The sequence below is a fragment of the Notolepis coatsorum genome (genome assembly GCF_963971535.1).
Source record: "Notolepis coatsorum genome assembly, chromosome: 7".
Taxonomy (NCBI): domain Eukaryota; kingdom Metazoa; phylum Chordata; class Actinopteri; order Aulopiformes; family Paralepididae; genus Notolepis; species Notolepis coatsorum.
Genome location: NC_140171.1, coordinates 33,901,262 through 33,918,334, shown reverse-complemented (window position 1 = coordinate 33,918,334; position 17,073 = coordinate 33,901,262). Strand labels below are relative to the sequence as shown.

General features: G+C 43.3%; 1 protein-coding gene across 1 annotated transcript in view; it reads right to left on the bottom strand.

Moving 5' to 3' along the window:
- Positions 1-17,073, bottom strand: part of rfx1b (regulatory factor X, 1b (influences HLA class II expression)) — a 46,770-nt gene that overhangs the window by 11,806 nt on the left and 17,891 nt on the right. Inside the window, exons 3-12 of the mRNA XM_084319417.1 lie at positions 15,989-16,068; positions 13,187-13,276; positions 11,829-11,905; positions 11,475-11,730; positions 10,155-10,336; positions 9,468-9,587; positions 8,398-8,519; positions 7,318-7,436; positions 5,743-5,846; positions 5,287-5,438 (exon numbers count right to left, since the gene is read on the bottom strand). Of these exons, the coding sequence (XP_084175543.1) occupies positions 5,287-5,438; positions 5,743-5,846; positions 7,318-7,436; positions 8,398-8,519; positions 9,468-9,587; positions 10,155-10,336; positions 11,475-11,730; positions 11,829-11,905; positions 13,187-13,276; positions 15,989-16,068 (1,302 nt within the window). The remainder of the gene's footprint in view (positions 1-5,286; positions 5,439-5,742; positions 5,847-7,317; positions 7,437-8,397; positions 8,520-9,467; positions 9,588-10,154; positions 10,337-11,474; positions 11,731-11,828; positions 11,906-13,186; positions 13,277-15,988; positions 16,069-17,073) is intronic.

The following is a 17,073-nucleotide window of genomic DNA, read 5'->3' as shown; positions in this document are numbered from 1 at the left end:
CCTTGACAATGTATGGTTAATGCTATTGATGTAGACTCATCAAAGTATTTTTAAATGCTTTGTCTAATAAACTAGACTAAATATAGCCTATAGAACAGATTTTTACAGCCTAATCTAAAACAGATTTTTCAAACATGATCACGGAAGGTGACAACCCTAACATGTCATGTTGTGTCACAACAGAATGAGTAGGTGAGTGTTAGGCCTACAGAAAGTGTAATCTATTGATTGACTTGCATGACCTAGTCAATTCGGTAGAAGAGTCTGGTGGGCGAGATTATGCATGACCAGCCTGTGATCTAAAAACTCTTGCCTGTGGCTGAATAATGAAGCCCAAAGTCGCGTCACGCGCAAGAGCATATTACCTACTTCTTATGCCATGCTCAATATTAAAACTCACTGCTCGTCCACCCAACGTAAACAGAGCAGAGATAAGCATTTGCACTACAACCCATACCTCAGGACACCTTACTGTAAATTGTACCTAAATTGTACCTCATCCCATTTCTGCTCTGCACTATATAGTATATTGTATATTAGTATATTGCATAGTATATTGTATGGTAACTCAGTTACTGCTATCCTGCATTGAACATTGTACATATGTACATACTGAACACTTGTGTCTACATACATGACTTCTATTTTTACTTTTACTTGCTATACTTATTTTATTTCATACTTATCTTTTGTCTAGCACAGTCTCTGGAGCGTAACAGAAAGAAGCATTTTGTATAAAAGTATTCTGTACTTCTGTATGACAACTATTAAAGAAACTTGAAACTTGAACTTGAAACTTGAGCAATAATGAAGTCGTGTTTTGAACAGAGCAGAGATAAGCAATAATGAAGTCGTGTTTGCAGAGATAAGCAATAATGAAGTCGTGTTTTGAACATTTATGTTGTGTTGATGGAATCACGTTAATATAGAGAGATGAAAACAATACAATACGTTATTTCGATTGATATGAATAGCTAGTTACGTTAATATAGAGAGATGAAAACAATACGTTATTTATATTGATGTGATGTCGGACTGAAGGACTTGGGCTGTGGAACTGAAAGCTAGGCGCGATTGTTAGGAGTAACGCGTGATGGGCAGTAGCTTGCTACAAGTAGCGAAGCTACATAGCTTAACTACAATTCTCAGTAGCGTGCTGGTAGCTCGCTACTTTTTAACCAGGGTAGCGGTCTCTGTAGCGGAGCTATTTATAGAACGAAGTAGTAACGTAGCGACGAGAAACGTTACACGCTACTTTCGCAGTCTAGACTAGAAGATCTGCGAGGAGAAAAAAAAACTCCCCGTAAAAAACCCACTATGATTGGTTGGTTTGTTTAGATATGAGTGACGACTCACGATTGGGTATGGTAGGCCAAAATATTTCGGGTAGGCCAATCAGAGGCAGGATAGGGCGGGACTCCAGGCCGCAAACCAGGAAGTGAAAATCGAAACGCAGACCATGAATGAGAATGAATGGATCATGCAATTTACAATAACAGAACAGCGCGAAATAATGGCAGAGGGATTTGATGTTTCCACTGATGGCATTGATGAAGATGATGTCAACAACAATAACAACACTGCATCTCCATGGCCCTACCTGGGCCCTATTCCCCGTACCTGGTTCAACTAAGTCGATCAAGATGTCATTATCCAGATTCAGTTAACCCGATGTTTGAAGCCGGGATTTTCCTGTTCCCCGAAGGTGGATTCAGTCTCGTTAACTCAAACCAGACTTGAGACCCAGGATAAGTGCGCGCGGCCGCTCCAGTTGAAAAGCCAGCACGTATCGATAGCAGAGATCCTGATTCTCTAGCGGCATTGATTGATTAATTGATTTAAAACTTTATTAACATATTGCAGTACGGCTCAATCGCCTCGCCGACAAGTTAAATGCGTTATCTATAGGCAAATTTTAAGTCCCTCATTACCTCAATCAATCAGATTATATTTCTTTAAACTTGCCTGCTGGATTGAATAATCAAATGAGATCTTGCTAACGAAAATAATTAGTTAAACTGTTATACAGAATAACGATACGGCTCTCTTACCCATTGATTGATGTATGGTCGATCTTTTACTTATCTCCACTGTGGTGTAACGGGTTCTTCTTTTGACTTTCACGCAGACGACCGGGGTTCGAAACCTAGTCTTTTCCTTCTTTTTGCGATGTAGGAATAATTCAATTTGGTGCACGTTGAGAGCTATATAAAGAATGACATCCTCAATGCATGTAGATTTATAATATTTTAACTTAAAACTAGGCTACTTTGGCGTATAATCATTAATATTATATTCCAAAAAATTATATTGGAAACACGGGGTTTCGAACACCGGTCGCCGGGTTGCCAGGATTGAGCACTACCGCTGCGCCACTGTGCCAGATGGGATAAATTCATTGTTTATACATTAATGAACGAGAGACCCGTGTTTAGAATATTCTTTATTTTGAATGAAGTTTTATCTCTTTATTCTCATTCATTAATGTGACGTCAACGGCTCATTCAATTTCTCAAATCCGTCAAACAGCGCATCTCATCAGACATCTTAATCCCAGTTACAATTAAAATAACCACATAATGTGTACATCGCACCGAGCGAGCGCCACGGTATATAACGTGCATTATTTAGGACAAAGTGAATTTAGTATCAGCATTTTGGGTCTATTTTACATTTCAAAAGCCCCCTCTGGAAGAATGGAGCACAAAAACGTAATTCAGAATGGTATAATGCAGATCGTAGACTGTGGGAATAATTTCAGGAAACGGGCTGTCATTTCTTTGCGGGGGCGTGGCGATGGTTCATCCGGCTAACTTGAACTTAAACCCTGCTCTCGACCAGGCTCAAACTTTTTGATCTGTTGTCATGGTGATTTAGACAATCCAGATTCGGGGAACAGGAAGGTCCGGCTTAAGTCAGACTTGACCGAAAGTTATCCGGCTAACTCAGTTATCCAGGTACGGGGAACGGGGCCCGGACACGTTTATGAGTTTGACTGAAAAAACGCCTAAAACATATGTGTTTAGGTGTTTATTGTGTCAACCAAAAATGAAGCTGCTCTCGACGTCCCACACGTCCAATACTAACTTGAGAACACATATTCAGGTGAGCTGATGAAAACCCTTACTGTCTTTACATAAACATTGTCAACTGTTCCCAAACAGCACACAAGTCAGTGCACTTTTTATCAACAGCTTTAACTAACAGTCTGAGATAGGCTAGCTGCTATGAACAATATTATTGATTGATTGATTGAAAAGTGTATTAACAGATTGCAGAATGGGTACAGTACAGTACAGCTCAATACATACAATTGTTAAGGGGATGCAGACCAGAGAAAGACTTTCGTCTTGTTTACATCAGGGTCCCCCATTTTCAATTCATCATAACATATATCTGACATACATGACATACAGATAGACAGTACTGCTACATCTATACATTTATGACATATCAGATTTGCAAATACAGTACTGTTTGTGATACAAAAAGTGTCCAGAAAAAGAGTGTATATACATTTGACGTAGAAACTGTACATTGGAGGAGGTTGGGTGGGTGGGGTTGGTGGGTGGGGGCTGTACATTGGAGGGGGGGGGGGGGGGGTTGGGGTAGGGGGACACTGTACACTGTACATTGGGGGGTGGAGAAAAAAAAATAGGGAAAAGATCGTCCTAGACCAGTGGTTCTCAACCTGTGGCCATGGAATGTTTTGTGAGTTACATATCTAGCAGCCAAGGATAGTATTGTTTGTCTAGCAGTGTCAAGCTTGAGTGTTATACTCTGAGTACATACTGTAGTAATATAGACATATTAGCATAGTCGGTAGTAGTATATACATGGTAGCATAATAGTAAAATGAAGTAAGACAGTTAAAATTCAGATATTGAAGAAGTGTGTTTTTGGTTGATAAAGTGGGCAGGTTTCAGAAGATGCAGAGTTTAGGGATAAATAATACATAAAGATAGAATAGAAAAGAAAAAGACCATTACTGCATCAAAAGTAATCAACAAACTATACTATAAAAACTGATCAAACCAAATGGTCTCTTTCTTTTCTTTTGTAGAGGCTGCACCCAGCTAAACTTGCCTTCCTGGATTTTGTACATAATACAAGTTCATGTTAAAAGGATGACACAAAAAGCCAGACCGAGGGCTTGTTTCAGTTTTATAATAAACAATCAAACTGATAATTTTTTTGTTTGGTGGAAACTTGATCACGAAGTAAAAAAAAAAAAAAAAAAGTAGTGCCGATGTAGCTAGCTATTTTTGCGATGTTCTTGTAGTGTAGCTTGCTACATTTCTCTGGGGATAGCTTCCATTGTAGTTGAGCTATATTTAATCGAGAGTAACTTGTAGTGTAGCTTGCTACATTTTCCAAGTAGCTTGCCCATCACTGCGCGATTGGGCGCTGAGAGAAACGTCAGTGGCCAATCAGATTGCGCAAACCGAATGCGGAAATACAACTGGCTTAGGGAAAGTATTCACGCTGCCGGCGGGCAGTTACAGTCTGTGATTCTTAGGACATCATGATTACACACTATGGATGGGTCTTAGGACATCATGATTACACACTATGGATGGGTCTTAGGACATCATGATTACACACTATGGATGGGTCTTAGGACATCATGATTACACACTATGGATGGGTCTTAGGACATCATGATTACACACTATGGATGGGTCTTAGGACATCATGATTACACACTATGGATGGGTCTTAGGACACCATGATTACCCACTATGGATGGGTCTTAGTCTTAGCACATGATTACACACTATGGATCATGGGTCTTAGGACATGATTACTCACTAGGGATGGGTCTTAGGTCACCATGATTACCCACTATGGATGGGTCTTAGGACATGATGATTACTCACTAAAGTCACTAGTGATGGGTCTTAGGTAGGGATGTCCGATATTATCGGCCTACCGATATTGGCATGAAAATGTAATATCGGAAATGATCTGTATCGTGTTTTTTTTTACATTTATTTAACCTTTATTTACCCAGGTAAGCAAGTAAGAACAAATTCTTATTTTATTTATTGTCAAAAGTATGCATAATGTTGTGTTAATTCCACAACAAGAGATATGTAATGTTAATTACCTGAAATAATTTTTTTGGGGGGGAAACCCCGCATATATCGGTATCGGAAAAAAAAAAAGAGTTGGACAATATCGGTATATCAGATATCGGTAAAAAAGCCAATATCGAACATCCCTAGTCTCAGGACATGATGATTACTCACTAGGGATGGGTCTCAGGACATGATGATTACTCACTAGGGATGGGTCTCAGGACATCCGGGATGAGGATCTCCACCAGGGTCTGGTACAGCGTGTTGTCACAGTCTCTGGTCCAGCGCAGCACCGCATCAAACTTACACAGCAGCACCAAGCAGGACTTGGGCAGACGCTTCTCTGACTCGTTGTGGCTGGAAGAGAATCACCGGCGCACACAGTATCAGATCTTCGTCTGAAGTGGAATGAGAGGATGTTCGTTCTTTACGCCAACGGCAAAGGCTATAGCTGGTCTTCTGGATTTATGCCCTTCTTCCTACATAGAATATTAGATCTCTCTAACGGATAACAATGGCTTATATTTCACTCGTATTTGTCAAATTACTAATGGTCTAAATTTACATTGTTCAGTAAAGCATTTGTTTGGATCCGTATTTGGCATCAGATTCAAAGTTGGTAATGGTGTTCATGGTTTCTGCGTGCGTGTGTGTGACTCACAGGCTGAGCGGGTGTGTGTCGCTGTTTTGGCTGAACCTCCAGAAGGACTTCCACAGCGTCTCCACCAGGGTGAACTGCAGGTTGACCATCACATCCAGGATGGCCTGAAGGCACCAGACATGAGGACAACACACCACACAACACTGGACTTATGCTACACATCACTAGGGATGAAACCACACACTAATGTTCAGATTCTATAAAAATTTCTAGAAGAAAATTTATTTCAAGAAAAAAAGCATTTATACCAAAAATCAACTCCCGACCCCCAAGCATTTGGCTGGTGTTAATTTCACCCCCTGCTACTACACATCACCACTGATGGAATAACTTGCCTAGCAACAAGTTACCCTGAAAATCGTTTGGAAGGATTACAGAGATACAGAGCTTCCTACACATTTGCCATTTCAAAAGTCACACTTCTTAGTATGATCATAGCAACAATGAAATATGCATCTGCCCTATGAGCTCACGATCCCTGGAGGAGGCGTGGGCTATATTTAGCTGGAATGTTGTTTTGACCCCATGAAGGTCTGAGGGCTGCAACACTGTTAACTGAATAAACTGAAGTTTATTGCAAGTAAGAAGAAGGTGTCCCTCTCTTCTCTAGTCTATGGTCATCTTCTCCTGCCTGCATCCTACAAGAACATAAAGGTGTCCCTCTCTTCTCTAGTCTATGGAGGTGTTCTCCTGCCTGCATCCTACAAGAACATAAATGTGTCCCTCTCTTCTCTAGTCTATGGTCATCTTCTCCTGCCTGCATCCTACAAGAACATAAAGGTGTCCCTCTCTTCTCTAGTCTATGGAGGTGTTCTCCTAACTGCCGTCTACAAGAACATAAAGGTGTCCCTCTCTTCTCTAGTCTATGAAGGTGTTCTCCTAACTGCAGTCTACAAGAACATAAAGGTGTCCCTCTCTTCTCTAGTCTATGGAGGTGTTCTCCTAACTGCCGTCTACAAGAACATAAAGGTGTCCCTCTCTTCTCTAGTCTATGGTCATCTTCTCCTAACTGCAGTATACAAGAACATAAAGGTGTCCCTCTCTTCTCTAGTCTATGGTCATCTTCTCCTAACTGCAGTATACAAGAACATAAAGGTGTCCCTCTCTTCTCTAGTCTATGGTCATCTTCTCCTAACTGCAGTATACAAGAACATAAAGGTGTCCCTCTCTTCTCTAGTCTATGGTCATCTTCTCCTGCCTGCATCCTACAAGAACATAAAGGTGTCCCTCTCTTCTCTAGTCTATGGAGAAAGTAAAAGATGTGCAGGTGCCGCCACAGTCGAGATTTAAAATCCCACTTTTCTAAACCACAGTGTTTAGACATTGTATATTGTTAATTTAATTGACTGTTGATTTGGGAATTTATAATACAGTGGATTAATGGCGATGAGGTCATTCAACATGTTGTAGAGAATCTCCAGACTTCTCACAACCAACCTTGTGATCCTTTTTCTGTGCGTTTTCAAAGACTGAGAAATAGAGAAAAAAAGTTTTTCCATTTGCCAGACTTGCTTGGAACCCTGGGGTTTAAGACGGAAAACATGGTCACCCGCCATGATGACACAGGCTGCCTACCTCACAGTGTTCTCTGTAGAGGGTCTGGAAGGCCCTGACGTGTTCTGGGAGGATCCCCTCAGGCAGGCTCTGACCCAGCAGGTCAACCTCTGGGAAGTCTGGCAGCAGCCGCGATGCCTCTATACAGACAGATGGACCAGACACACAGACAGATAGACCAGACACACAGACAGATAGACCAGACACACATATAGAACAGACAGACAGACAGATAGACCAGACACACAGACAGATAGACCAGACACACAGACAGATAGACCAGACACACATATAGAACAGACAGACAGACAGATAGACCAGACACACATATAGAACAGACAGACAGACAGATAGACCAGACACACAGACAGATAGACACACAGACAGATAGACCAGACACACAGACAGAACAGAAAGATAGACCAGGCAGACAGACACACAGAACAGACAGATAGAAACACGGAAAGACAACACAGACAGAAAGACACAGAACAGACAGACACCAACACAGACAGACAGAGGAAACGTGAAGTGGAATGGTAAGAGTTAAAAATATAACGGTTGATTATTATTATAACAGTTCATAGATGATACACAGTGATACATTTTCTGAAAATAGAGCTAGGGCTTAAGAGGTTAACACGCTTGCAGGAGCTTAAACGTGTAACTAACAAATGTATTGATGTTTACCAGATTCCCCCACCATGTGCGTTATCTGAAGCATTCGTAAATCTCTGTGTTTTGCGCTCTGTTCCAATGGAATCGTAATGCTCTTTATTTGAATCGGCGTGTCAGATTCAATATATACAAACAAAGTAAACGCACCCATAGTGGGCAGTAAGAATGGTGCGACAAAAATATGTACAGCCATGAAAACCATCTTAAAATAAATATATTGAGGATTCTAACCAACAATGCAACATGAAGACAAATTAATTAGATAGAATGTTAGGACAATGTTGGGATGGACATTTTCCAGGAATAAAATGATACCAGTACAGAAACATTCCTATGGATTGAGCTGTAAAATGTAAAGTACAACAGAGCTGTGTGTGTGTGTGTGTGTGTGTGTGTGTGTGTGTGTGTGTATATATTCCTCACCCAGGAACTGTTGGTACTGTTGCACCTGGGCTGAGATATCACACAGCCCCGCCCCCTGCTGCTGACCCAACCCTCCTGATGTCCCATTCGTCATCCCGTCCAATTTATGCACCGGCTTTATCCTATTGGACAGAGAAGCCATCAGTCAGAGAGTGTGTTTAGAGGTTAAAGAAACAATGAAAAAGTAGAGTCTGCCCACTTGTTACATCCGACGACGAGCACTACAGTTCAAAACATCTCCATGTTTATAAACAGAGATTCATTATGGGAGTATCTCAAGTCTGCAGACGTTGCAGATTGTTTATTTGTTTCTTATTTGAGACCTGGGGTGTGTGTGTTTCAGTACCTGTGCTTTTGTGAGAAGGGCTGCTGCATCATGGTGTTGTGGGGGTGAGTGTGTGTGTGTGTGTGCGTGTTTCAGTACCTGTGCTTCTGTGAGAAGGGCTGCTGCCTCATGGTGGTGTGTGTGTGTGTGTGCGCGTGTGCGTGTGTGTGCGTGTTTCAGTACCTGTGCTTCTTTTTTTTTTATATACTTTTTCTCCCATTTTCAATTTTTTCTCCCATCTTAATTTCGTATCGTCCAATTCTACCCTCCCCTGTCTCGAACGCTGTTAGGCCATGCCTCCCACAAGCCGGCTGCAATGTGGACTAAGCCTTACATCACGTGTCCCCTCCGGTACTCAAGGAAGCAGCAGTCGCATCTTTTCACCTGCACAGCGCGATCTCTCAGCGTCGGGGGTCTGCGTTTTTGGAGGGCACGCCGCCCCCGTCGCTTCCTGATTCTGCTGTGCAGGCGCACCAACCGACCTGTAGGAGTCGCTGTCCACAACGTCCGATCCCCACCCATCAGCTTCCCACCCCCTAATACTGCCAATTGTATTAGTATGAACGACCAGCCAAGCTGATAGCAATGCGGAGAGCTGGGCTCGAACCCAGCGTCTCCTGCATTGGTGGTGAGCGCCTTGCACCACCTAGCCGCCCTCAGTACCTGTGCTTCTGTGAGAAGGGCTGCTGCCTCATGGTGGTGTGTATGTGCATGTGCGTGTGCGCGCGCGTGTGTGTTTCAGTACCTGTGCTTCTGTGAGAAGGGCTGCTGCCTCATAGCCAGGTGTTGCTGCTCGTCCATCAGTCTGAGTAGAGGGGAGCCTGCCTTGATCTTCAGCCCATAGTAGTGGTACTTAGAATTCCCTCTGGCACACAAACAAACACACAAAATGCATCTATTGGACAGCCATCAGGCAATGTGCAGTGAGAGGAAAGTGTGCGTGTGTGTGTGTGTGTGTGTGTGTGTGTGTGTGTGTTTCAGGTGTGTGGCAGACTATGATCGTATCCTTAGATGTCCTTAACCCTTTCACTGCCACACGACAGCCGGTTAACCCTTTCACTGTGACAATACAGAAGGTTAGCGTCTGCGGAGCTAATGATGCTAATGATGGAGCATCGCCGTCGGTTGTGTGATAGTAAAGGGTTAACCTTCTGTCGTGTGACAGTGAAAGGGTTAAAACGACGTTGAACCTCCACAGTATTCAAATCTTATGTATGTCAGTTTTAAATGGTGGATTCAAATAAACCATTTACAGAGTGAGTGAGTGAGTGAGTGAGTGAGTGAGTGAGTGAGTGAGTGAGTGAGTGAGTGAGTGAGTGAGTGAGTGAGTGAGTGAGTGAGTGAGTGAGTGAGTGAGTGAGTGAGTGTGTGAGTGAGTGTGTGAGTGTGTGTGTGTGTGTGTGTGTGTCTGTGTGAGAGAGAGAGTGTGTACCTGGTCCCCAGCCTGCGGGTGCGTAGCCCTATGAAGACAGATCTGATGAGCTTGCCAAAGGAGGCGGCGTTGACAGGCTCCAGCTTGTGCTCCTGGCAGTGCAGCAGGTAGTGGCAGTAGAGGGTGTTGCGCGGCAAACTCACCCCCTCTGCCCCCTCGTAGTTCTCACACAACCACTGCACCTGATGGAGGGGGAGAGGGGCGGGATCGTTTCATATTCAAATCCCCAACAGTCTTAATTATATCTCTTAGACGATATCAACATCGGACAGGAAATCAAATGTTGTCCCATTTCAAAATGTTTATGTGGTCAAGTTGAAACCATCTCCAAACAAACTGTATTAGGCTGTGATCACATTGGAAACCTTTTTTGAACACGTCTGCGTCTTTTTCCCTATTGTTCTCAATGGTTGTCGCTTTCGGGCGCTCAACTGTTAAAACTTTAGCCGCAGAGAGCACCAACGCTAATATCACCTTCTTGTCGACCAATTAAATAAACCGAGGGGAACGATAAATATGAGGTATATGAAGAGAAATCAAAAGTAAAACAAACCAATGAATGGACTCACGCCTGGAGGGCTGTGAGTAGTAATGTATGTCATTTACATAACTTTAGCTGAGCTATCAAAAGTAACCAGGCCACGCCTTGCATTTGAGCATCCTCAACAACTCAGGGGTGGGGGGTATCCCGAGAATTTGTTGGACATAGCAACAGTAACTAAGGGAGATGGAACTCCAACCAATCCCAAGTGCCGGGATCTTTTCTTGACCCTCCAATCATACTATGGCAACCGTTGCTATCCACCTTAGCTTGACCAGTTGTCATGCTTTGAGGGACTGTATATACTGTAGCTAGTCACTAACCATGCAGCCCACAGTTAGTCATGCTTTGAGGGACTGTATTTAGCTAGTCACTAGTAACCATACAGCCCACAGTTAGTCATGCTTTGAGGGACTGTATATAGCTAGTCACTAACCATACAGCCCACAGTTAGTCATGCTTTGAGGGACTGTATATAGCTAGTCACTAACCATGCAGCCCACAGTTAGTCATGCTTTGAGGTACTGTATACAGCTAATCACTATAACCATGCAGCCCATAGTTTTTTTTTTTTTTTTTTTTAATATATATAGAGTTGGGAGAAACTAAAGAGGCTCTATATTAGTTGAAAGGAAATCCATTGACAATCTTCTTGGTCCAGAGATTTATTAAATCTGGTGTCAGCAACGGTAATCAATCGTGAGCGGAGCTTGGGATCGGTCAATCGCTACAGGAGCTGAATCGAACGAGGATTGGGGTGAGTCTGTACGAGGACTCACGGTAGCAGGCGGAGCGCGAGAGGTGGGGCTGGTGTAAGCCTGTCCGCCTCCTCCTCCCAGCACGTATCCACCCTGGATGACGTAACCCCCTCCCCCTCCTCCGGTTCCGCCTGTGGTTACAGTGGCGGGCTGCGAGCTGGCGGTTACATCGACCTCTGACTCTGAGGTGGGCGGAGCTTCATAGTAGGTGGTGGATGAAGTGGGAGGGGTTTGAGAGAAAAGGGAAGACTCTGAGTAAGGGTAGCTGCTTGAACGTCTAGAGAGAGAGAGAGAGAGGCACATACACACAAAATAAACGTACAGTCTGGTCACAAGCGGAGGTGATGGGGGTGTGTGGTGTTCCTCTGTACTCACATGGTGGAGGTGGTCACAAAGGTGGAGTCCCCTGTTCCATCCACATACTGCACCTGGCCAGAATACACATGCTCCACCTGGAACAGCAGGAAGACACTTCAGCTCTGTGTTCACTCACTGTGCACGCTGCTTTACGAGCTTGTACACAGCAGAGATCCCTTTCAACCATCAGCATTTTGAAATTAAAGCTACAGTGCGGAACTGTTGTCTCCAACTACTGGCAGGGAGAGTAATTACACAAACACTGTCGCCGTCGATCGCTTTTCTTTATTCGGCGTAATTTCTTCCTCTGAACAGTTTTTTTTTTATGATGTATTTCATCCACTCCAAACTTCTTTTTAGGTTTTCACTCCTGTTGTTCCCAGATATACATCACTAGATGGCTTACCTGCGCTGCTGGCCAACGGAGACCGACGTTGCCACAAGGCGGCCATCTTGCTGCAGGGCAGCACGCCCACTCATAACATGAACGTCTATAGTGCATGTACTATTGAAATAACCATAGCTTGCTAACGGTTTCAAACATTTGGTTTGTTAAAAACGTCAGAGATGTAGTTATCATACTGCATACTTATAATGGACTTTCATATAAAAAATGTATACAAATTTATAAATATTCTTCCAAGCAAGAATCATAGCCATGTTAATAACATTTGTAATAAACCAAACCGTTTGTAAATCCGTCAAGATGTCAGCGAGTTAAAAGTATTTTTGTTTGTACAGATCATTCACCTTAACAGAATAGTCCACCGAAGCAAGATGGCCGCCCGTGAACTATGCGGGAGACTCCGCCTTGAGCCATCTAGTGATATTTATCTATGGTTGTTCCCCTCCGCTTCTGGCAAACTAACCGATCGTTGCTGGTTGATGTAAAACACCTCACTACCAGAGCACCAGAGCTGGGAATGACTACACAGACACTACTCTGGTATACCGAGAAATACAGAGTCCCTCTGTCCTCCACTGCTCTCTTCTTGGTTATGGTACAGGGGGTCTTTGTCCCTCTGTCCGCCCCTGCTCACACACCAACACTTCCCCTACATGCCTAATTTTCTGTCATGCAGGCTCTGTAGGTAACACAGTGAGTCAGTGGCTGCGATACAACAAGCAGGAGGCAGCACTGCGCTGTATTCTATAACTAAAGATAACTGTAATTAATTAATAGATGAACATGACTGACATGGTGCATCGAACACAGTGCTGTGTGTGTGTGTGTGTGTGTGTGTGTGTGTGTGTGTGTGTGTGTGTGTGATTGTGTTGTGCGGTCTCATTCTATTGTATGCTTCAACCTGGTTGTCAGTTGAATGCCAGTTTGTGTTATGTTTACAGTTATGTTCAGCGTGATAATGCCTTCTTACCTCCTGGTTAATGTGAACAGGCTGTAGATCGTTGATCTGGCTGGTCTGACTCCTTTTGGTAGCATGGGAAACTGCCTGCAACACTGACCTCTGGTGGTGTGAAACAAACACAACGCCACAGGGTTTTTGACAATTCAAATTCTTAACTTCAAGTCAAGTCCTTAGTTACTCTAAATGGTAAATAGTGGCTCGGGAGGTAGAGCAGTCTGGTAATCCGGAGGTTCCCGGTTGGATTCCAGCTCCCCCCCGGGCAGCGTGTCGAAGTGTCCTTGAGCAAGACACGTAACCCCTAACTGCTCCCGATGAGCAGGTTGGCACCTTGCATGGTTGCCTCTGCCGTCGGTGTGTGAATGTGTGAGTGAATGGGTAAAATGTGAAGAACCTGAGAGTGCTGGTCTGGCTTCACGGCTTCTTTTATAAAATGTGAGGAACAAATTGTAAAGTGCTTTGGATAAAAGCACTATATAAATACACCATTTAGTTACTCTGTAGTCTGTATAGACCTGTTAAATGGAAATTGCGTTGCTAGGGAACAGCTTTGGTCCATGTTTATTTCCCATCAGCTACTGTATTAACACATTCCCTGCCATGACTTATATCCATCAATATAGCCAGTCTGCCACCACTCTAAGCCTATGGAGATGTTCACCTTCTTTGCAGGGCTATAACTTTTTAAATTGTATTGCTAAATTGACATTACTATGGCCCATTCAACATCGATTATCTATCGTTCAGGATGTAGGAACGTTATACTTTTTCATTCAAACATTCATACAAAAATACCTTCTAGAATACAAGTATGTTTTTATCGTTTTCTGCAGTAATTCCTAGGACTTGAGTTATAGGCCTAAACGCATATATAGATTATCGATTGCCGTTTATTCCCGATACACGGCTATATTAAAACATTCAACTGTATATGATCCTATACGTTATGCGTCATCATGCGCGGAGGAAAAGGGGGGGGTCGTTTATAATTCCGTGATCGTCAGTAAATGCTTTATGTAGTATGGGTGATATATTGATCAGATCGGTTTGCGGTGAAATGAATAGACAATTGGGCTGAAAATGACGTTAGCGTCCTCTTACCGTTCGCCGACGAGACTGGAGGAAAAAGATCCCACTTATTTGACGTCGATCTCCTAGATCCATTTCCGGTTTGTATGGCGCAATAAACGGCCAAATCATATCGATTATTGAGTTATGGCAGCGATCCATATGCACGCCAGTGTATGTCTGGAGTCCCGCAACAATATGTGACTGCCGGACGGATTTCCCAGATGCACCGATTGCCACTTCCGGTTGTAACTCGCCCGATCATCCACCAGGCGGCGGTATTGAGGCGTTGCAATATTGTGCAGAGTCCCACTGTATCACCAGAGGCTGGGTGGCTGAATTATGAATGCCATGGCGAAAAAATGAAATATGATCTCAATATCGCTGTACAGCGTGGTTTGGCAGACAACGCATGGCGGGCAATAACGCTGTACAACGTGGTGGATGTGTTAATGAACAAACACTGCAAGAGTGTTTTTAAACAACGAGGGCTCGGTCACAGATGCAAACTAAGTAAACAACCACTGGAGCGTTGACTGGTACCAGCGTTCTAAACAGTTCATTCAATTCAATAGAATCCTGGTCCCTGCGTTGCCATGGTGCCGTCCTATGGTCCCTGCGTTGCCATGGAGATGCCCTGTGGGCGATGACTTTCTGCATCGTCGTCAAGGAAACATCGTCAACATCTTTTTCCCCCCTAAAGACCTTGCACTGCAACAGGAAACGTAAACATTCTAAATGGGTCCAAGTTTATTTCCTATTGCAGTGATTGCTGATACAATAGCCGACAGGAAATTAACTCTGACCAAAGCTGTTCCCTAGCAACGCATTTCCATCTAAGAGGTCTATAGGCTATTTGTGTGTGTGTGTGTGTGTGTGTGTGTGTGTGTGTGTGTGTGTGTGTGTGTGTGTGTGTGTGTGACTTTGTCCTCAGATACATCACTGGTGATAGATATGACACTCATCACTGTGACCTTTATGAGAAGGTTAGTTGTCCCTCTCTGATGGAGAGGTACAACAAACACAGGGATTTGTTCATTTTTAAGGTAAGCTACCTCCTTATATTACATTAGAATTGGAATGGAATTTTGGAACCCATTCCATTGACTGGCTGGTCTATATGGTCCCCCGGCTTTGCTCAGAACAGGGTAAATCTGCATTTCGCATACCCTCGTCTAGTTGTCTTATTGTTATGATTGTATATGCTGTGTGAATTTATATGCTTTATTTATGCTTATTTCTGTATGTACACTCGACGTGACTGTAAATGAGGGAAACCCCCAGTTGCCTTTCAAGTTTAAAGGTTTGAAATGAAAAAGTGTGTTTGTGTGTCAAAAAACGTACCTCTTCACCTTTTAATACACTCTGCTGCTTGGACTCATTGCATCCAATGCTAGTTTATGTAAATGGTTGCTATTTTATTGCACTACTTTTATTCCGTCTACACTTTTTGCATTAGTCTTATTCTGTCTATTTTATACTTAGTCTATGTCTGCACTTCATGCATTGCTTTTATTTTGTCAGAAACCTGCTTTATAGATTTTAATGTCTGAAATCAATAAAAGACCAAAATCTATTATTATTTCTTTCAATTCTCTGCTCATTCTATGCCCGTCTATAATTATGCCAACTTTATGCAAATTTTATGCATGTCCATTTTGTGTCTACGTCACTGCTGTGAAGCACTTTGGGCTGCAATTCTTGTATGAAAGGTGCTATACAAATAAAGTTGATTATTATTATTACCTGCACGGTGGTCTGCGCCTGCTGGACCACTTGAGGAGGGCTGCATTCTGACACACTGTCGTTAGAGTGAATAGAGCCCTCTTGAGAGAGGGGGGGGGGGGGGGGGGGGAAGAGAGAATATCCAAGTTGAGCAACAGTACCACAAAGAAAACACAAAATAAAAACACCACCACAACTTGTTAGTACTCACGATATACTGCTTCCAAACTGTAATAGCAGCTACCATAGAACATGTTAGAACTCAGTTTGATCACAGAGGAGAGTGACAGTGAGGAGGAGGAGGAGGAGGAGGAGGAGGAGTGCCCCTCTATCTCCCTCCGTCCTTATATCCTCTGGGGAGAAGGAGGCCTTGGACAGCTAATCTCCCCAGATGGAGGGAGAAATCCCTCCATTGTGTAAACATGCAGATCAAATGGAGAGACGGGCGAGGGAGAGATAAGGGACAATGAGAGAGAGAGAGAGAGGGATGGGAGGATGGAGGGGCAGATGGAGGAGAGAGAAAGAGGGAAAAATGCACTTGTTAGCAGGCTTCAGGTGAGAACGTTCATTTTAACTCATTCAGGGCCATCCACGTAATATTATGTGTTTGCCCGACAACCGTTGGGTGCCAGCCACGTAATATTATGTTTTTGGTTCGTTTTTAATTTTTTCCGATATTAATATCCTATTCACTGTCACAGAGCTGTATTTTGGCTGGAAAAGGCATATTGGGACTCCGAAAGTGCAGTACCGGCCAGATCCTGGTAGTGGCGCTGTCTCGAGAATGCAGTAACCCCTGTTGCAGACCTGGTGTCACACTGTTTACGCTCCGAGCGGACTTTTCTGTTAGTCTGAAGCGAGGACTTCACTCGAACGCATGGAATACTTCTTGGGATGCCAAATTCATTATGCAGTAAAGGATTATGGCATGGGTCAATGGACATATGATCTACCAGATGGCGATCAAATAATTGGAAAATTATTTTTGGAATCCAACCGGCCAAAGGTACGAGCAATTTGATGTCAATTTCAGCTTGATCGTGCAAGTATTTAATAGCCATCCCCCAGATCAGCCTATGTTGTGGTAATAACGAATGCCGTTATTG